The 21,396-nt window shown below is 41.7% G+C and overlaps 1 protein-coding gene across 2 annotated transcripts in view; it reads left to right on the forward strand.

Annotated features, from left to right (window-relative positions):
* NSF (N-ethylmaleimide sensitive factor, vesicle fusing ATPase) overlaps nt 1-21,396 on the forward strand; it is an 83,765-nt gene that overhangs the window by 43,281 nt on the left and 19,088 nt on the right. For both annotated transcript variants that reach the window (XM_074926597.1, XM_074926596.1), the window contains exons 9-17: nt 3,375-3,574; nt 5,422-5,587; nt 6,128-6,202; nt 10,785-10,972; nt 17,149-17,244; nt 17,834-17,990; nt 19,093-19,226; nt 20,451-20,517; nt 20,709-20,788. In XM_074926597.1, coding sequence (XP_074782698.1) covers nt 3,375-3,574; nt 5,422-5,587; nt 6,128-6,202; nt 10,785-10,972; nt 17,149-17,244; nt 17,834-17,990; nt 19,093-19,226; nt 20,451-20,517; nt 20,709-20,788 — 1,163 coding nt within the window. The remainder of the gene's footprint in view (nt 1-3,374; nt 3,575-5,421; nt 5,588-6,127; nt 6,203-10,784; nt 10,973-17,148; nt 17,245-17,833; nt 17,991-19,092; nt 19,227-20,450; nt 20,518-20,708; nt 20,789-21,396) is intronic.

Consider the following 21,396-nt stretch of genomic DNA (forward strand, 5'->3'; position numbering starts at 1 on the left):
ATTTTCCTGCCTCTTTCAGGATGCTCCCAGGCCTGTTTATGTGCATGTGCCCTGACTTGCCGGTAGCCTTTTGATAGCCTCTCTTGCTTGGGCACAGTGGAGCTGTCTGAGCATCAGTTTGCTTGGGATTTCCCTTCAAAGCATCACTCATCATTGAAATCCTGCTTTGTGCTGTTTGGCTACATAGGTGATCATGTTCCTCCATGGAACACGTTAACAATACCTTTCGTGACATTGATTTGACAGGAATAGCTTTTAATTTATCTCTGCCTTATTCGTTCTCTGTGAAATTTGTCTTTACTGACAGCATATGTTGTTTATATTTTTGACTCATAGATGCCTGAAAGTTGACTAATGAATTCTTCTTAGCTAGATCTCTTGATTTTTGTATTAATGTTTTTATCTGTGGAGAAGCCCAGAAAAATCTTTCAGTTTTATTACCACGCATATTCCGTGCAGCACTGTTGCTCTCTGGGGTTTTGGTAGGGATCAGATGCTCCTCATAGCAGTGTTCTCCTCAAACTTTGTTTCAGTGTATGAACAACCTGAAAGAGAGAGAGCAGGGCATGTGGATAATAGAAATTATTTTGTATTGAGCAATTATTCAGCTTGAATTCTTGATCACTGTAAAATTCAGGAGTAAATGAAATCACAATTGAGTATTGTTAATAAAGGACCAAAGTAGTTGTTCTTTAAAGGCAGAATGTTGCCATGAGGTCTGTGCAGCTGTGAGGACTCTGTGGTATGGGATGAACTTCCCACATAGCTGAGACAAGCCAGAAACCAGAAGGGAAGTCATTCTGTGTGAGTGACAAATAACTCGATGTGCCTAAGCTTGTTAAACTGATGATGATGGTAGAAGCTGAACTCGGGTCCTTTAAGTCTGAGCTCTGTGTGCTATCAATTCGCTACTTTTTTTGTTTTTGCTTTTAATGTGCACAGCAGGACTCTTGTTGGATGGTTTGCTTCCTTAAAGAAGTCAAACTGCAAGAATGCAGTGAATGCATTATGAATATCATCTACAGCATGGAAGAGTTTCCACTAATTAATGTGTTGGTTTTCACCTCAAACAATTAGGACTTCAAGATTCTGAAGGTTTTAGATAAATTTTCTTAAAACAAAACTCAGCAGGTTTTTTTTAATCTTCAAGTATAGTGATATCCTGTGTTCCTTGCTTATCTGGAGCACATGTGTGGGGATTTCGTGCAGCAGTGACCCAGAGCAAGAGAAGAGGAGAAGGTGCTACTGAATTTCCTACCTCTATAATTAAACACTTGCGTTCAAAGTCAAGATTTTTGTTGAGGCAGATTTCAAATATGCTCTTTTCACGTAGGCTCCAGTGGTTACAGCTTCCTCAAGGACTTTTTCCTTGGGATGTCCTCACTGGTCTGTCGGTGAGGATGATGGTGACATGAGTTAGTTATTACTCTAGAGGAAGGGTGTTAGATGCAGAAGTGTCAGCTTGTTGGTGTTGTGTGTGGCCAAGATGGTGTAAACCATGAGAAGGCTGAGTTTTTGCTGTCTGCACATCTATCTTTTTCATGGGCAAAGTGAAGCAATATAGTGAGGAACTAATACTTTTTATTGTGCTTGAAATAGTGTAGGAAGAAATGAGTTACTGAAATACCTGCCGTGTCTTAAGTGTTGCAAAGAAATTGGTTTACTTGTAGTTTTGTGTTTACTCTTTGTAAACACAATTTGAAGACCAAAATTTGGTCTTCAGTATCAACTGGAAAACAGAAAACAGGAGATGTGTTGGAAATACAAGGATCCAGATAAAATAAATATTTCTCTCTCCTGTCTCCTCTCCACTCTGTGACCAGACAATACGCAGTCTCACTCTGCTCCTGAATCTGTCTTGTGCATGTCTTAAATAGGCAGCATATAGCTCCTGTGTCTCTTCTTCTCTAGGTAACTTCTATTTTCCTTAGCTGTTTTTATAGTTAGATGCCTCTGCTATGAAACTGTGGCTTTCTACTTATTTGAGGCTTTCCCAGAGTCTGGTGCTCAGTGTTTAAAACTTTGTGCTGATACATGATCTCTGCGTTCCTATTTCAGAGTTTTCCAACACCAGCCCTTTCGGATTGCTCCCAGGAAAAAGGTTTTGTCTGGATGCAGTTACTTTTTCTGTCTGGCTAGATCCTGTCTAAATGCTGATAGTCCCATTAAATGAATAAACCAAACTTCACTGTAGACGTGCTGGTACCACAACCTCTCTTAGCAGGGTATGAGGCAGAGCATGAAATACGCAGGCATAAGGATATTCAGAGAGTTGATAGTATGTCAGGGGCACACAAGCTGTATCCACAATTCCATGAATCCTTCAGGGAAACCTTTCTTGTTCACACCTGGGGACCTCTATCAGGAGTTGTGTGCACACTTAGAAGCTTGTGCCTGTTGCCGACTGGGAGATGTCCAGCATTAGCTTGCAGCCATTGTATCCTCTGTTTCCCTAGAGGAGAGAATTTAAATGCTACTGCTCATGCACAGTGATCAGAGTCCTGTTACTTAAATAAATTGGAATGTTTCAGGTCATGTTTTTTGGGCTGATGGTTCTAAGAAGCCTTTTTCAGTTTTCTCAATATTTGTCTTATGAACTTGCAGTCAGAACTAAATGTATTATATGGGACTCACTGAAGCCCAATACAGGGGCAAGAAGTTAGGCATTATTACATGGTATTCCTCATTTTCTCTTTCAAGAATCAGATTAATGTTTGATCTATGTCTACACTGGGAGCTCACCATCAATTGTGTAACTTTGAGGGTGTGATTTTCCTTACATACCTGCACATCAAACTGAATTGAAACTCTTGTGTGAAGGAAGACTACTTTTGTAGGCACCGTGTGTCCCTCTAGGAGAAGAGAGAAATGAACAGATGCAGTACAAGCTTGTCCTAAATCGCTAGTACATCTTTGCTTGGTGTTCAGCCATATGGTGATGTAAAAGAGGTCTACAGCCCCTCACTACCTGGGGGTGATCAGCAACTCTGGGACCTACTCTTGGGTTTTGTTGAACTGAAGAATACATTATTCATATGTTTACCTAGTGATCTCTGCTTTGTATTACTAACCAGACGTTCTGATTCAGGCTTTCAGTCCTTAACCATTCCCTTTGCATGCCTAACGCATGGGAGAGCATTTGTGCTGTTCTGTGAGTTATTTTTCCTGGCACTTGCCAGATCATTGGAAAAACTCTGATCCAATCTGGCGATTTTGTGTTTGAATTTCACTGATAAAGGCACTGAGCAGAGCTAAGGCTGATGCACATCTCTGCCAGATCCCTGTAAAAACACCCTTACTCTAAGCAGCAGTTCCCTCTCTGCTATATTCTTTCTCTAGACTCTGCTTTCTAAACTTGTTCTCTCTTGTTCTAGGTTGCAAGCATGTGAAAGGCATTCTCTTGTATGGACCTCCAGGCTGTGGTAAAACGCTTATGGCGAGACAGATTGGCAAGATGCTGAATGCCAGAGAACCAAAGGTGGTCAACGGTCCAGAAATCCTCAATAAATATGTGGGCGAATCTGAGGCCAACATCCGCAAGCTGTTTGCTGATGCAGAAGAAGAACAAAGAAGGGTAATGCACACATAGATAAATAGCATGGTCAGTATGAATGTGCCTAAAGAATGCCCGGAAAGGAGGTTTATAATCAGAAAATTACTGCTTGCATTAAAAGACTGAGTCACTGCTTAGCTTATGATTATAGTTACTCCTTGCAAGTCACTGAATATTAGTGTTCTACAGATTCACACACTCTCAGTTGAAAAAACAATCTTAGAACCTGCAGAGGTAGCTGGTCTTCTAGCTAGCTATGCTGAAGATGGATCATTTGTTTAAATTCCATGCAGTTATTTTAAAGTAATACAGTAGGGCCCATCCTGCTATGCTTTGTATTATGTGGTGTGTCACCTGCTCAAAAAGTGCTTAAAAATAGGATTGCAAAAATTTTGCTCTGGTTTTTGTTTTCTCTTTTTTTTTTTTTTGGGGGGGGGAGATATAATTAATCTATTTGGATTTTTGCTAGTAAATCCAGGTGGCTCATAAGATTAATTTCAAATAAGCTTTCACAGTTTCAGGTTTCTGCATTACAGGTTTATGAGTATATTATAATCCTTGAAGTGTTATAATTGGTACATTGTTAATTTTTCACAGCAGAAAACTAATGGATGAGAATAATATCTCAAAACTAGAGAACAGAGATCTTAAACTGGCAGTGGAGATAAAGATTGTTTTTTCTAAACTTGTTTTTTTTATCCATTACTTTAGCTGCCTATCAAAAACCCCAGTATTTAGTTGGAAGGTGTAAATACTTATTTAATGTGTGCTGTGGTAATTTTTCTCTGCTGTGGATCACTTAATGCTGATACATTTTTCTGGTAAAGAAAATCCAATGTCAGGCAAGTTATTGTTAAATATAGGGAATTCTCTTCAGAAGACATTAACAAAAGACATTCTATCCCTTAATTTTATTTATACCTAACAAAACTGCATATTTTTCTAGTAGCTTGAAATCATTTAGTTTTCTTCTGCAAAAGATTTATTAATCAGTTAGTCAGCTTTGCATGGTAACCCATACTGGTGTAAACAGTCTCCTTCTCTCTGGTTGTTGCAATATAACTGAAAGCTGTGAGCCTCTTTTCCTTTGCAATAACACACCTGTTAAAATAGACTTTATATTGGCTGGAGGGGATGGTCCTGATGACAAGTTGTGAGATTAAAAAGGTCTCGGAAAGGTTGGTATTGTAATGACTTGTGTCTGGGGCAGGTTGCCAGGGACAGCACATTTACCCAGTGTTAACATGGTCTCCACTGTCCACAAAAGATGTTTTAGAGGTGGAATTTGAAGGGAAAAAGCTTCATAATATGGTCACAAAAAGTATCCTGTTCTCTTTCCAGCTGCAACTGCTTCACCTTTGAGTGAACCTGGAAATAAGCAGTTCTGCTCCTGATTGGCACTGAACGAATGGACTCCTTAAAAATATTAAGAACAAAGCTGTTCTGGCAAACTGTATATTTACTAACTTTAGTACGACCTGGGGTATTTTGCACATCAGGTGCATACCTCCACAGATGTGCTTGGTCTCCCTTTCGGGGGGATTTCCCTGGTACTGAGCAGTGTGACCCTTTGTCTGGGCTGCTGTTCTTGTTCAGTCTAGTCCTCTTCTTTGAAACGCTGCTTCTCTTACCAATGTCAGCTGTGAAGTCCTGTGTTCGGGCAAAGCCCACCAACCACCCCGTTTTGGGGGATGCCAAGATGTTATTCTGGAAGGGGGTCTGATACGTACCTGGCGTGAGACTCAAAACACTTGGAGGTGTCAGTGTTCTGTGTCTGTGCGGCTCAGCTTGTTGAGGAGTTACTGTTTTGTTTGGATCGCTTTCAATGATGACATGTGGCATTCCTGACGTGTTTTTCTCTCCAATAGCTTGGAGCAAACAGTGGTGTGCATATCATCATTTTTGATGAGATTGATGCGATCTGCAAGCAGAGAGGAAGCATGGCGGGTAGCACTGGAGTCCATGATACTGTTGTAAACCAGTTGCTGTCCAAGATTGATGGAGTAGAGCAGCTCAATAACATCCTAGTGATTGGTATGATGGTGCTTCCTTTCTCTGTTATGGGGTCTGGTTGAAAACTGCTGATTTTTCCTCACTGCATGTCAGCTAAGTTAGCATTACTGGTATTGGATCTGTCTGGACTAATCCAAACTGAAGGGCTGCTGTTTGGCAAGCATCAGCAGCAGATTTAAAGGGAGATGGTGCTGTAATTGGCTGATGCGGCTGTGTTCAACAATCTCCTCCTTTAGCTTTTGGTAACAAGTGATTCAGTTTAAGAAAACTTGCAAGGAATGATATGCACTGATGTATTGGCATATGAAGGAGTGGGACTTCTCTAGCTGTGCTGTCTAGTTGCCCTGATGCCTGCAGATAGTCACAAATACAGGTCTGATCCCTGTTGCCCTGACTACTCCAGGGCATGACTTTCCCAATATTTCTGAAGACGGGTATCTTTTGTCTGTTTACTTGAGACTCTTTGAGGTATCTTCTTAGCTCTATGGGCTGTATTCAGGAGTTGGAGACCCACTTAGTAAGCTCAGATAATGCTTATTTTGTTTTTAACTTTGAATTTAGGAATGACCAACAGACCTGACCTGATTGATGAGGCTCTGCTGAGACCAGGGAGACTGGAGGTGAAAATGGAGATTGGTAAGCAAGCTGGCATATCACAGTTCATATGCTTACATGTACTTAAAATAGTAAAGCAAATGTATATCATCATGTGAACAATTACCCAGCATGGCATAGGTGCTGAACTTCATACAGCTCCCTCCATAATATTAGATGTAGATTTAATCAGCCAATTGAAATACCATTTTAGACTTACCTACTGATAAACCATTGACCTGATACCAGTTTCTGTCCAGCATAATGGGTAGATGTGGGCAGGTAGGACCCTGAATCTCTTCCATGAATGAAAGGAGCCAAGTAATGGCACCAGACAATTTCTAGATGGAAATTGCAGAATTGTTGAAATTGTAGAGCAGGCAAGTACAGTGTGTGAGCAGTTCTTGACTTGGAAGTGCAGATAATTTTATTTGCATGAAGTGATAGTGGTGAGTGTCACTGCAGGAACTGTAAATGTTGAACAGCACCGACTGTTGGCTTCCAAAATCAGCAGGTTGGGATTACTTGCATCAACAGAACAAAGTGGGCCGAAGAGCTCTGCTAACTGTTTATTCTAGTGAGCTGGAAAAGAACACTGTCTGTCAGCAACTTAAAAAGGGACTTCTGTAATTGTACACTGCTGCCTGGCACCAGTGCAGATTAGTTATCTGATAATGTAAGATTTATTAAGAAGTTAAGCCCATATCATCTTAGATTAATGAAAACAAGTCTCTACTTTGCATTTGAGATCAGAAGTTTGATCAGTAAAGATCTTGGTGGATTCTAAAGACCGTAGTGCTCAGTTTGAGGTTAACAATTCGCAGAAGAAAGTTTGACTAGAGAATGGCCTGAGACTGATTAAAAGCTTAATGATCCTGTCTTGCAGTGAGAAGCTCAAATTGGTTGAGATCTGTGTTTAATTTAGAGATTGAAAAGGGAGGTTCAGATGTGCAGTTTGGAATAATGCGTAAAACAATTGCCCCTAACCTTCCACAGACATACAGCTGTCACAAAATATTTTCTGTGTTCTGAGCTGGGCACTGACTATTGTAAAGGGAAACATTCTCACATTGTATTGAGTCATAAAAAAGGAACAGGCAAGACCATGAGTATTAATATGTTTTGTTTCCTTTCAGTTGCAGAAGATTAGGTGAAAATGTTCATATAACTCTAAAAATCGTGATACCATACTGGAGTGACAGGCAAAATTGTAATTGTCTGTGCTGGTCTGAACTGTGGGGAAACTCTTGAAATCTGATCTATCAGTGTCATTGTAAGAGCTCACTAAGGACTTTTTCTCTTATCATTAAAGGGTAATGTCATTCTTTGAAAGCCAGAAACAGGAAAGACTTTTTGTGTTAGCTGAAAAGAAAAGATTTTAGCCAGAAGAAGGAATGAGGAAGTGAAGCTGATGACTATTGAGGCAGGTGCAGAGTTGACCCGGGCAGGGAGCTGATGCTTATGCTCCAGAGTTAACACTGTCCCTGCGTACTGTAGCAGACAGTATATATCAGGCATTGCTGGGCATGTAACTCATGCAAGATGTGAGGACTAGAGATACAACTAGAGCACTAGCTGGGATTTAAAAATCTTGTGCAGCGCAGACAACACGGATGGTTTCAAATATGACAGAATTAAAAAGCTAAGGCATTTGTTAGATGCAGTAAAAAAATATTGAAAGAAATGTGTGCCTATTCCTGGCATATTCCACAGAAAAGAAAAATTGGGAAAAGAAGTCTGTAGCAGTACACAGAGAATTATTGGAAGTCAGGCTGACTAATAGTAATGAGATAAAATTAGCATTGGCAAAAACTGTAGCCAGACACAGTCTTTACAAATAACACAGCTACAAGGAATTGAAGGACAGACCCAATAAAGAAAGTGCGATTTAGGAATGAATAAGTGTAACCACAATGGCAGTTGCCTTTGAACAATCTCACACTTGAAAACAGAGGCCTAATAGCAGCTGTTATTAGTAAACACAGGTGAGATTGATTGTACTGCAGGTGTAGTACCTGCATCTTTTTGTTTTTTAAAGAAATTCCAGGGACTGAGCAAGGCATCCCTAGAATAATTTACCAGATGATGAGGACTGAACACTGCTGGGGACTATGCACATTATTTTAAAATGTCTTTTCACATACTCTCAGCACAAATACTAATCAGTGCAAATTACCAGATCATTGTAATAAAGGGTGTGAAGGTAAGTTGTAAAGTGAGCTAAAGAACAGCATGGTTTTAGCAAGTTGATGATGTGATAATGTGCCAGGCTTTTCTGTGTCTTCCATGATAGGCATTTCAGAAGGGGCTTTCTAAGGTGCAAACTTGGAAATTATCACCTTGGTCAGAGAAAATGAATGTGTTATAAGAATGGTATGAGTCAGGTGAATAGTGAAGTCAAGACCCTGAATTTTAGGAGAGCAAACTTTCAGTTGATTAAATAATTAGTGTATGGGACCCCCTGGGAAACTGTCCTCAGGGATGAAGGAGCAGAACAGAGCTGGCAGCTCTTTAAGGACATTTTTCTTGGCACACAAGAGCTCTTGATTCCCACATGTAAGAAGTTGGGCAAGGAAGGCAGGAGACCAGCATGACTCAGTAAGGACGTTGCGGTCAAATTAAAGTGTCAGAAGGGAATGCACAGGCAGTGGAACCAGGGACATGTATCCTGGAGAGAATGCAGGGACACTGCCTGGATGGGATCAGGAAAGCTAAGGCACATGGAGCTGAATTTGGCAAGGGATATGAAGAATAAAAGAAGGGCTTCTAAAGGTTTGTTGATCAGAAAAGGAAGACTGAAGAAAATGTACACCCCCATCCCCTTTCAATAGATAAGACAGGACAACTAGTGGCAGCCAACACGGAGAAGGCTGAGGCATTCAACAATTTTTTTCCCCTCAGTTTTCACTAGTAATGACTTCCCATATATCTCAAGTCCCTGAACCTCAAGACAGGGACTGGGAAAATTAAGTTCCTCCCATTGTAAGAGAAGATCGGTTTTGAGACCACCCAAGGAACCTGAGCGTACACAAGACCATGGGAACCCAACAAGGTTCATCCCATGGACCTGAGGGAATTGGCTGATGTAGTTGCTGAGCTACTCTCCATCATTTGAAGAGTCATGGCAGTCAACCAAAGTTGACAGTGACTGGAGAAAAGGGAATATCACACCCATTTGAAAAAAGAGTAATAAGGTGTGCCCTGGAAACTACTGACCAGTTAGCCTCCCCTCAGTGCCTGATAAGGTCGTGGAACAGGTCCTCTTGGAAGATATGTTGAAACACGTGGAAGACAGGGAGGTGGTTAGAGGCTGCCACCATGGCTTCACAAAGGGCAAATCGTGTGTGACTAATCTAGTGGCCTTCTGTGGTGGAGTCAGTAAGGGGTGAGCTACAGCTGTCATTTACCTTGACTTCTGTAGGGCCTTTGATAAGGTCCCCCGCAACATTCTTGCCACTAAATTGGAGAGACAGGAGTGTGATGGATGGACCATTATTAGAGGGATAAGGAATTGTCTGGATGGCTGTGTCCAAAGAATTACAGTCAATGGCTCAATGTCAGGGCAGTGCCCGACAATGATGCAGACTGGGGGATGGATGGATTGAGACCAGCTCTGTGAAAAAGGGCTTGGGGATACTGGAGGTTGAAAAATTGGACATTGGCTGTCAATGTGTGCTTGCAGTCCAAAAAGCCAGTTGTTAATGGCCACATCAAAAGAAGCGTGGACAGCAGGTTGAGGGAGGGGATTGTCCCCCTCCACTCTTAGACTCCACCTGGAGTACTGCATCCACTCTGGGGTCCCCAGTACGAAAAAGGCACGGACCTGTTAGAGCAGGTCCAGAGAAAGGCTGCAGAGATGATTGTCCCTCCTGTGAAGAAGGGCTGAGGGGGTTTGGGCTTTTCAGTTGGGAGAAGAAAAGGCTCTTTGAAGATGTTTTTGTGGCCATGCAATGCTTACAACAGAGAGAAAGTCTTTACCAGGGCCTGTAGTGACAGGACAAGGAATAATGGTTTTAAAGTGAAAGGAGGCAACTGAAGGAGGGCAAGTTTAGGCTGAATATAAGCAAGAAGTGTTTTATGATGAAGGTGGTGAGACACTGGACCAGGTTGCCCAGAGAAGTTGTGGATGGCCCATTACTGGAAGTGTTCGGAGTCAGCTGGACGCAGCTTTGGGCAACCTGATCTAGTGAGAGATGTCCCTGCCCATGGCGGGGGGGGGGGGTGGACTAGATCTTTAAACTTCTCTTCCAACCCAAACTGTTATAGGAGTCTACGATTCTGTGATAACTTCAAGGTGGGAGCTTGGGTTTAGAGGTGCCAAGGGACTGACCGGATTGTCTTTGTGTAAGGTGAACTCCTGGTATGGAAGCCTGAGAACAACAGACTTGGAGGAACGAATCTGAACCTTAGGCTTCTTCTCTCTAATTTAGTGTTGATGCTAATCAATTGCCAAGGTCAGTTAGTGTAGTTGGATATTGTCAAATAAAAGCATTATCAAATATTCTAATTGTAAAAATGAATTGCTCAAGGTGAGAAAGAGCCTTTGGACCACCAAGGAGAGGGCTTTGCTCTGCAGTTGCTGTGCCGAGGCTCTGATTGTCATGTGTTCTGTTTAAAATCTCAGGTTTGCCTGATGAGAAGGGTCGATTTCAGATTCTTCATATTCACACAGTACGGATGCGGGAACACCAGCTGCTGGCTGAAGATGTGGACATTGCAGAACTGGCAGTTGAGACTAAAAACTTCAGTGGTGCTGAATTAGAAGGTTTAGTTCGAGCTGCTCAGTCTACTGCTATGAACAGACACATTAAGGTCAGTCCTGTCATCTCTCACTAGAGCAAAAAAAGGAAAAATAATTATGTTTGGAATTTTATGCTAAATGTTTACTTCCAAATGGGCAGTGGCATCTCAGCATGTTTTAGGAGATGAAGGTAATATGGACACCACCGCTGTGCTTTTACATACCTCTTTCATCTCCTGACCTTCGAGTGCCTCTTTCCTAGCTTGGTGGGAATGGAAGGTGATTGTCAATATATCTGGATAAAAACTGAAAGGAAAGTCTTGAGCTTAGTTTATGGATTGGACCCGTAAGACAAGAGGTGGAAGTGAGAGCAGCCAGAGAGCAGCCAGCTGTACAGGAGGGATCTCTGCTGGAGCCTGTGCATATCAGTGTATTCATAAATGATCTGTAAAGAGGGGGGAAAAGCGAGGTTACAAGCTCATAGCTGTTCTGTGGTCATAAAGCTGAAGGCCACCTGTGGAAAACTGCAGAAGGCATTTGAAATAATGTGAGTGCACAGGATGTAGTCAGTGAATTTAAGTGTACACTGGTGAGAGAAAATTCAAAAAGCTGTAGACACTGATAGGGACTGACCCGACCATGACTTGGGGGCAAGTTTTTGGAGTTATAATGGTCTGGAAATATCAACTCAGTCCTTATCAGTGAAAAAAGCAAATGCAGTATTAGAATTTACTAGGAGATGTATACAGAGCAAAAGTGAGGCTTTGGTTATGTCGTGGATAAAATCCCTGGTATATTTGAATCTGTGCACTCCTGGAACACCCACATTGAGAAGGTTCTGGTAGAACTAGGATTTGGAAAGGCAGCAGGGAAGGTCAGAGGTATAGGAGGGTTTTCATTGGAAGAATGGTTGCCTAGGATTTCTCAGCCTGAAAAAACAATTGGTCAAGAGTTATGAAAAGTCTGTGAAATCATGAATGTGCTGGAATCAGTGAACAGGGAATGACTGTTTACTCTTTCCTAATACAAGAACTCAAATGATACCGGCAGGGCCATGATCAAAGCAAAGCAAAGATGTGCCTTGTGTGAAGAAGTATTTAAGCTGTGGAAGGAATCATTTGCTCCAAGATGTCACTGCTGCTAAAATCTTGGTCAAATTCAGAAGGGGCCTATACAATGTCTTCAAAAATGAACTCACTGATGATTGTCTCAGTGCCCAGAGACTTGTGCTGTTCTCAGCTCCCTCCATCCTAGAGGAACATTGCTTTGCTTTCCCAGTGTTTGCTGATTATGGGAGGTCAGTGTCTCTTTAACTAGAAAGGAGTTAAGGACCATGAAATGTCAGGTTATATTAATCCAGATGCAAACCACAGTATTCGATGGTGTTGAAATATGAGATGATGAGTTTGTGAAGAAGGAGGCTGAAAGGCACAGCCCCTTTGCTCTAGTGGCCAAGAACTGGTGTGAATTACTACAGAGAAAAGCCTTTGACATCAGTTCCACAGCACTGATTTATTTTTAAGTAAAAATTCTGTTTGAATATGAAGAAAGCAAGTCATGCTTTCATTAAGTGAGATAAATAATTTGGTTGCTTAGACATTTATATCTCTTGGGAGCACTCTTACTAAAGGAAAAGTGGCTCTTTCTGCTAATTTTTCTTGTATAGCCATAATTCTTGAAAGTTACTGTTTCCTACAGCAAAAAAACCCACACATCAACAATTTCTCATTTTCTTGTGTTCTGTCCTGAAAAAAATCAGTGCCTCTGGAGGTATTTTCATTCCCTTGCAGGCAAAGCATTTTTCTTCAATAATTGGTTTTGCTTACAGTTGATGTTTTTTCAATGCTTAATTTTGGGTGAGTTTGGGGACCACTAATGTTTTGATGTATTTCCTGTTGTGCCAAAATGTCACAGTGGGAGAAGAGAAAATGACAATGCATAAATGTAAAAGAGCAGTCCCCTCCTTTAGCTTGGTGTGTGACTGACATCTCAGTATATCACAGAATCATCTAGGTTGGAAAGGACCCCGGAGATCATCTAGTCCACCCGTTCGTCTAGCACAGTTCCCACCTACAGCGTATCCTTAAGCTCTAAATTGACCCTACTCTTGAACCCCTCCAGGGATGGGGACTCCACCACCTCCCTGGGCAGCCCATTCCAACGCCCAACAACCCCTTCTGTAAAGAAATGCTTCCTAATATCTAGTCTGAACTTTCCCTGGCGCAACTTGAGGCCACTCCCTCTTGTCCTGTCACTTTCTACTGGGCTAAAGAGGCTCAAAGCCAGCTCTCTGCAGCTTCCTTTCGGGGAGTTGTAGAGGGTGATGAGGTCTCCCCTCAGCCTCCTCTTCTCCAGACTAAATAATCCCAGTTCCCTCAGCCACTCCTCACAGGACATGTGTTCCAGACCCTGCACCAGCTTTGTAGCCCTTCTCTGGACACGCTGGAGTAACTCAGTGTCCTTTTTGTAGTGAGGGGCCCAAAACTGAACACAGGAATCAAGGTGCGGCCTCACCAGCGCCAAGTACAGGGGCAAGATCACTTCCCTGTCCCTGCTGGCCACACTAATCCTGATACAAGCCAGGATGCCATTGGCCTTCTTGGCCACCTGGGCACACTGCTGGCTCATATGTGTGTGCATTCCAAATGTGGGGCAGCTACGCTTTGTTTTTCTTTTCAAACACTCTGACGTAGTATTTTTGGATAATCTTATTGTTTATTCTGAAGATGCCTTCAGCCAAATGATACACTAAGGCATTTTATTCTCTCCTACAAGTACTGCAAAATTTAAAATATACATCATAGGCCTGACCTAGTTTTCAGAAGCACCTATGAGAAGCAAGAGCACAAATTGAAAATCAAGGGGCATTATTCTTCTGAATCACTTAAACTCTTCTGATAATCTGTCAAAGTGTGTGTTTGTGTTAAAAATTAAAACATAACTCATTAAAGGATTGGAAAGAAAGAACACCCCCTTATTTTAGGTCACAAACAACTTCAGGAATATATTAATAGTGTTTCAAGTACCTTGACTTCCCTCTGCAAAGTAGGAGAGTGATCAACCTGTACTAAAGATCCACCTGGTTGATATATTTGACATCCTGTATTTCTGCCTGGTGGGTGTTTTTGTGAGAAGGGACTCTCCTTTCAGCCATCCTCTGGTTATAGTAATTTGTTTGGCACAGTGTTATTGGCCAGTTTGGGTTCCTGAGGTTGCTGTTTAGAGGCTGCATTTGCTACTCTGCAAGACATGTGTCATGTGATTATTTTTATTATTTTTTCCTTCCTACACTCAAATTCACTCCTTGTTCTTGTAGGTGTTGTAGATCATCCTAGTCAGAAGAGGATGTCTCTGAGAGAGATCTTTGAGAGTTGACTTGTCCATCACCTTGGTCTTAGGCAAAGGTGATAGAGGTAGCTATGCCTTCCAAGAAATTTCTTAAAATCCCAAATTTTTACTTCCTGAGCTATCAGTTCATGTCAGGCTGTTATACTCTCAAGTAGAAGTAGGTGGTGGTGTAAGACTCAGGTAACTTCCAAAGAGAATTATACTTCTTCTGCAATCTAGAGAAATTTGTTGCAGTATAATTAGGAAATACAGAAATTATCAAAAGTCTGTCAAGGCTGTTCTTTGGTGGAAAAGAATAAAGATCTTTTGCCTCATCTCTGTGCTACTTAAAAATAGGTTTCTGCTTTACCACTTAAGTAAGATGAATTGCTTTTCACAGATCAGCTCCTGCCTCATCTTGTCACTAATCCTTTTTCTGGTACCTTTTAACTCCAGTTGGGATCCTTAGCAGAGTGCACCTGTAGGATCAGTGTGTAACAGGCAGTGTTTGTGTGCTGCTGACTGGAAAAGGCGAGTGGTAGGCATTGTCTGCCTGGATTTCTCCAAGGCTTTTGAACGGTTCCCCATGGCCTCCTCCTAGAGAAACTGATGTTTTACCATCTAGACAAGTGGTCTGTGGGGGGGTGGGGAAGTGGCTGACGGGCCACATACAGAGGGTGGTGGGAAATAGCTCCTTTTCACACTGGCAACCTGTCATCAGTGGGGTCCCCCAGGATCAATATTGGGCTCAACGCTGTTTAATATAAGTGATCTGCATGATGAGATCAAGTGTACCTTGGTGAAGCTTGCTGGTGATACCAAGCTGAACAGGGAAGTGGACACTGGAAGGGAGAACCACCCTGCTGGAAGACCTGGATAGGCTGGAAGAGTGGGCTAACAAGAACTTTATGAAGTTCAGCAAGGACAAGTGTAAGGTCTTGCACCTGGGAAAGCATCATCCAGGAGTGCAGCACAGGCTGGGGTCTTCCTGGCTGGGGAGCAGCTCTATGAAAGGGACCTAGGGGTCCCGGTGCACAGCAGGCTCAGTATGAGAGAACAGTGTTCTGCAGCAGTAAAGAAAGCCAACAGGATGCTGGGTTGCACCAACAAGGGCATTGTCAGCAGAGATAAATAAGTCATTATCCCACTCTACTCAGCACTTGTCAGGCCACACCTGGAACACTGTGTTCAGTTTTGGTCCCCACTATGCAAAAAAGATGTGGACAGGCTGGAGAGGGTCCAGAGATGGGCCACAAAGATGATCAAAGGGCTGGCGAGCACACCTGTGAGGAAAGGCTGAGAGAACTGGGTCTGTTCAGCCTTGAGAAGAGAAGGGCTTAGGGGAGAGCTTATCACCATGTTCCAGTATTTAAAGGGTGGCTACAAAGCAGATGGAGACTCTTTTTATGAGGAGTCACATAGAAAAAATGAGGGGCAATGGGTACAAGTTTCTCCTGGGGAGATTCCCACTGGACACAAAAGGAAAATTTTTCACAATGAGAACGATCAGCCATTGGAATAATCTTCCCAGGGAAGTGGTGGATTCCCCACCATGGACACCTTTAAGATTTGGCTGGACAGGGTGCTGGGTCATCTTGTCTAGACTGTGCTTTTGCCATGAAAAGATGGACCAGATGATCTTTGAGGTCCCTTCTAACTTGGTGTTCCATGATTCTATCATTAAATCCATTTAATTCTTGATTGCTGCCCAAGGCAATCAATATACTTGCAAGTCTACAAATAATCATAGTAAATGGAGCTGCTCCATATTGCAGAGCTGTGGCCATACTCTGTAATAGACCTACAGCTCGTTTTAAATTTACAGACATCTGAATAAAGGCTCCAACTTTAAAGGCTGCTCTCAAGTTGTTTTCAAGAATTCAAAACCTCTTCTGGCTACAGTGTGAGCAGCTTTGGGCTACCTCCTAGTGGTACGTCTAGTTGTGACTGAGAAATGATTTACAAGAGAAGATTGCAGTAGTGGTGTCCTTACAGTGTATTTGCTTCCAGACTTTAGCTTGTAAATGTTGCTGGGCAGTTTGGGAATGGCAGAAGGGAAAAAGGTGATGCTTTAGAAAGGAGTGCAGTATGAGCTGAGCCAACTGCAGCGTGTTTACTCCAAGTAATAGCGCTGCCTTGGGAAGATCCATGGCTTTGGTTGAACTGAAGCAAATAAAGACAAAGAGAGAAATCTACTATTTACCAATCCTCTTAAAGACTTTTTTGTATGGAGAGGAAAGTGCATGGTTTGAATAGAAAACTAAAAGTTCCTGAAATAGAGGTGAGTAATTCTTATTTTTGGCTTAGTTGTCAAAGATGGTGTGGGTAGATTCAGAGTTGGATTAAACCAAACTTTAATTTCTCTTTCTGATAAAGCTCACACAATGAAGGCAGCTTCATCCTCTTCCCATCCAGCACCCATAAAGCATAACAGAATTTTTTTACAGCCTCTAAAGGGAAAGAATAGTTCCCTACTCAAAAGGGAACCTTCATAACTTTTAGAAATTTAAACTTAGGTGAGATCAGTCCCACCCTGGGCACCAGTCTGAGCCTCACTGACACTTGGTTTATGTAGTCAAGGTGGCATAGCAGCAGCAGGGATGGTGCAGAGCTTCCATCCTGTTCTTAGCTGGGGTGGTTTCTCAGAAATGTGGGGTTGTGGCTATATTCTTCAGCTTTCCACCCAGTGGAGTGGAAAACCCTGTTACTTAATGACTTTGTGGGGACGGCGTATAGATGTGGCTCTGTGAAGATGATGGTTTCTCCAGTGGTATCAAGCATATGTCCAACAAACGTCCTGTTAAGAACTTTTTTTATTGATGCAGACCAACTACAGGGTTAGGTCCATGGGTGGAAGTTGGCAAGGTGTCGAGTGCCATACTGCTGTACTCCTAAAAGTGTCTTTTATTGCCTTTATTAGGCCAGCAACAAAGTGGAAGTGGATATGGAGAAGGCAGAGAGCTTGCGTGTGACAAGAGGAGACTTCTTTGCATCTTTGGAGAATGATATCAAACCAGTAAGTAGGCACTATGTAACTGCTGTAATAGTCACCCAGTACAGTTAGTGACATGAGGTAGCAACTTCCTTCTGGGATCAGACATGCAGTGGTGCACCATGGGCTGGTGTGCTGTGTCCTGTGTTGTAGGAATGAAAGTAGGGAGCCTCTGTCTGCCTGTAGTGCTAAGGCTCTGGTTTGTACCTTTTGTTGCATGCAAGGATCATAAAAAGGAATAGAACAAACAAAGAGAACAACTTGGAATTTCTTCTCCTTGTGAAGTACACTCCTCCTTTTAGGCTACTTTCAGTTAATGGATGACAGCTTTAACATGGACTGTAGTAGGAGGTTTAAGCCTAGTTTTTGAGAATTGTCTTTAAATGACATGGATTCAGAGCCCACTGACAACTTGCACTGGTTAGAATCTGTTTTGAGGGTATATGAAAAGATGTTTCTAAATGTGCATGTTCTCCAGCAGTGCTCAGTCCTTTGAACTGAAATGTTGTGTGTCGTTAATGGGTCTTCCAGTGCTTACTGTCTCACTTAAGCATCTTAAGTGATGTGATGCAAAATTTCTCTAGTAAAAGAAATGTCCCCTCTCTTAATACAGGCATTTGGAACCAACCAAGAAGACTATGCCAGCTACATCATGAATGGTATTATTAAGTGGGGTGATCCAGTAACAAGGGTATTGGATGATGGGGAGCTGCTTGTTCAACAAACTAAGAACAGTGACCGCACACCTTTGGTTAGCGTTCTTCTAGAAGGTAAATTTAAGAAAAAAATATATATTAAAAAGCACAAGCAAGTTCTGTAAGCTATTCCTATCAGTTGCCCAAATGGTCATCTGTTATATCCTGCAAGTGTATGTAAAAGAAGCACATGAGAGGAAAAATAGAATTGATTTCTTTTGGTATACATGGGTGAATTTGTTTTAGATGTAAAAACTGTCTTCTCAACCTGAGAGAAATCCTGTTCTTGGAACAATAGAGAAGTGAACGTACCCAGCTAATAACCTAAATGTGGATGTTTTACAGTGTGAACATCTCTTGAGTTACTTGTCTAAATTCTTTTTGAAGTCACTGGTGAGCTCATCAGTGTAATTAGCTGAGTTCAAACAACAGTTTGTCTGCTGTTAGACAGAGTGAATTGTCCTCATAGGCACTCTTAGTGATTATGAAGAGTCTAAGAGAGTAGTTCCAGATACTGGAATAGAATTTGTTATTTAGTGCTTCACTCTTTCTTTTCCTGAAGTAAAATGTGTGGATTACCACTATTGCTTAGTGGTCTGTAGCTTTGAGATTAACCTTGAATAGATCCCCTGAATAATTCTGTGTGCTTGTGGCCATCATATCGCTTGTATGCAATACCTTCTTGCACTCCAAATGGATTTGTGTTGGGTGTATAGATCAAGATGTGTCTTTGGTCTCTGGTAGAATTATTCTGGTGTGAATTCACAAGTTGTCAGTATTTACCTGGCATTCATGCTGTTGACTTGTTTGTCACAGTATGCAGAAATCATATTTAGAAGGAGCATAAACATAGTTAAAGAAGTTTCTCCAAAATAGAAACACAAGCTGCTTTTTGGTGCAGTGGGCAGTTCTGCAAAAATATGTAATGTCCTCTTCTGTGATGGTTTCATGGTAAATCAGTCTGCACATGCTCAAGCAGTTGCATTAATTTCCTTTACCTGGAGGATTGTAATGCACTATGAGTTAGTGTGTTCCCTCTGCAAGTAGAAGAAAAGGTCATTTCAAAATGCAGATGCCTCTGAATGAGATTATAAACATGCTTAAAATATCATCCATGCTGAGCCTTAGCAGAGCTGTTTCTCCCTTGTTTCTTCATTATGTTTGCCCTTTGTTTCAGGTCCCCCCCACAGTGGAAAGACTGCATTAGCAGCCAAAATAGCAGAAGAATCCAACTTTCCCTTTATCAAGATCTGTTCTCCTGATAAGATGATTGGATTTTCTGAAACAGCCAAGTGCCAGGCTATGAAGAAGGTACTTACGCATCCTGCTCCTTTGCTTGATTACAGTACAGTTCTATGTTCTCTAGTGGGCAGAAACGTGAGTTACCCTTGTGATTGTGTTTTGTGCTCTCTGGAGGTCCTAAATTCCTGTGCATGTATTTATTAAGTTGAATGAATGTTTTTGTGGCACTGGCACTAAGTGACTCAGGGAAGATTTCAAGGCTCTGTCCCAGTTGGGTCAGATACATAATCATGACTAACAGTGGAACAAAACACCTGATCTGTGATGAGCAAGTCTGGAGCTGTGTCTGCAAAGGTCTGCAGGAAGGCCTTAGGGTTGTACTTGGAAAGAATAGATCCTGCCTGAATGAGAGTAGGAATAGTTTTGAGGTGGTAATGTTTAGTTAAACAAGAGTTTTAACAACTTGGGGAGCCAGGGGAATGCAAACAAGTTGAACATCTTAAATCATTTCAAGTATCTGAGTGGAAGGAAGATTTCATTTACTCATTTACATTTTTCATTTATAAGTGCAAGCCAGCACTTACCCTTCTAGCTGAATGGTCCCGAATGAAGCACATAAGTGAAATGTTACTCCAGTTTGTCGCAGGATTGCATCGTTTCTAAGAGAAGCAATGTGCTCATAACTAGAAGCCCAGTTTGTAATTTAGATTCAAAAAAAGGAGCCTTTTGGACTTCACTTGAATCAGCACGTGCTAGAGGGAGACCTGCATTACCACTTAGTCCTTAGTCCTACTTACTGTTTAAATCCAAAGCTTTGTAGGATGCTGGTTTGCTGCTCTATAAAGGGTGATGTGAAGGCTCGATCTGTACCCAGGTAGGTCTGTTCTCCAGGCAGTGTGCAGTTATGAAAAGTCACCAGTATCCAGCCTGGGCAGAAAAGCTTCATAACTGCATTACAATTGTGGGGGATTTGTGTGTGTATCATTATATTATCAGTATTGCTGCAGAAACTAGAGGAATGGTCTCTATTTTATCCATTGCTTACAGTTAAATGCAGGGCAGCTGGCGTTTTTAAAAGTGTACAGAGTAAATGAACAAGTCTGAGCTCTGAATTTGTTTGGCAGTGTTTTATTAAATGGAGATAGTCTAGACCCTTGGTACTTACCTTTTTCATTCTCTGTTTATTCCCCTAAATACTGCTGCGTTTAGCCAAAAACACGTCAACAGGTCCTATCATGACTATTGTAGTTTTGCTGCTGAGATTTAACAATGAGTCATTTTGCTGTTTTTTAGATCTTTGATGATGCGTACAAGTCCCAACTCAGCTGTGTTGTTGTGGATGACATTGAAAGACTTCTGGGTGAGTTAGGATGATGAGAGACCTATGTTGTCTCCTGTGCAGAAATATTGAAATATTTGCGTTATTGAAATATTGCAAACTGAAAATGACCTGGAACCATTTACTTCAGGAGCTTTGAACTGTTTTTGATACAGTGAAGTGTCTTAAACGTGCATCTGCTTGGTGGGCATTGAAATGCATTTTCATTTCAGATTATGTCCCAATTGGACCACGGTTCTCTAATCTGGTGTTGCAAGCCCTTCTTGTACTGCTAAAGAAGGCCCCCCCTCAGGTAAGAAAGTAATCAAGGGGCAAGATTCCCTATTCCTATAATAATTTTGACAGTGGAGAGCTTTGTGTCTTGCTGATAGCTGCTGTGCTGCCAGTGGTATTAGTGCTATTGTCTCTGATTCAGTCAAGTTAATCCTAGCCTGCTGCTGTTCATTCAGTTAGACATTTCTAGGATAATCACAAAGGATTCGGCTTTCATTATCTAATTACTTAAGGCTGAATCTTCTGCAGTTAGCCCTAGAAATACTAAGGAGACAAGTTTAACCTTCACCATGTAAAATTTAAACATGCAAGCTGTCTGCTTTCTGAATAATCAAGGAACTGTTGAGTCCAAATCAATCCCTAGCCCAACCACGTGTTCCTTCCTTATTTAGAAATCAGTTTCTAAGTAACGTATGATTGTGGATGTCAGGGTTTTAATATGTTCTTAACTTGAAATTATCAGGTGTTAATTACAGTGAGTGAGGAAAGCTTAAGATCTTACATCTCATGCTGATCCTGTATATTTGCACTTTCTGGCTCGATGAGATTTAAGAGCATCACAAGTGATAATATTTCTGAAGCTTGCACTGAAAAAATACAAACAGACAGAGACTCTTCTTTTTTGTT

The sequence above is a fragment of the Athene noctua genome, chromosome 25, assembly GCF_965140245.1.
Source record: "Athene noctua chromosome 25, bAthNoc1.hap1.1, whole genome shotgun sequence".
NCBI lineage: Eukaryota > Metazoa > Chordata > Aves > Strigiformes > Strigidae > Athene > Athene noctua.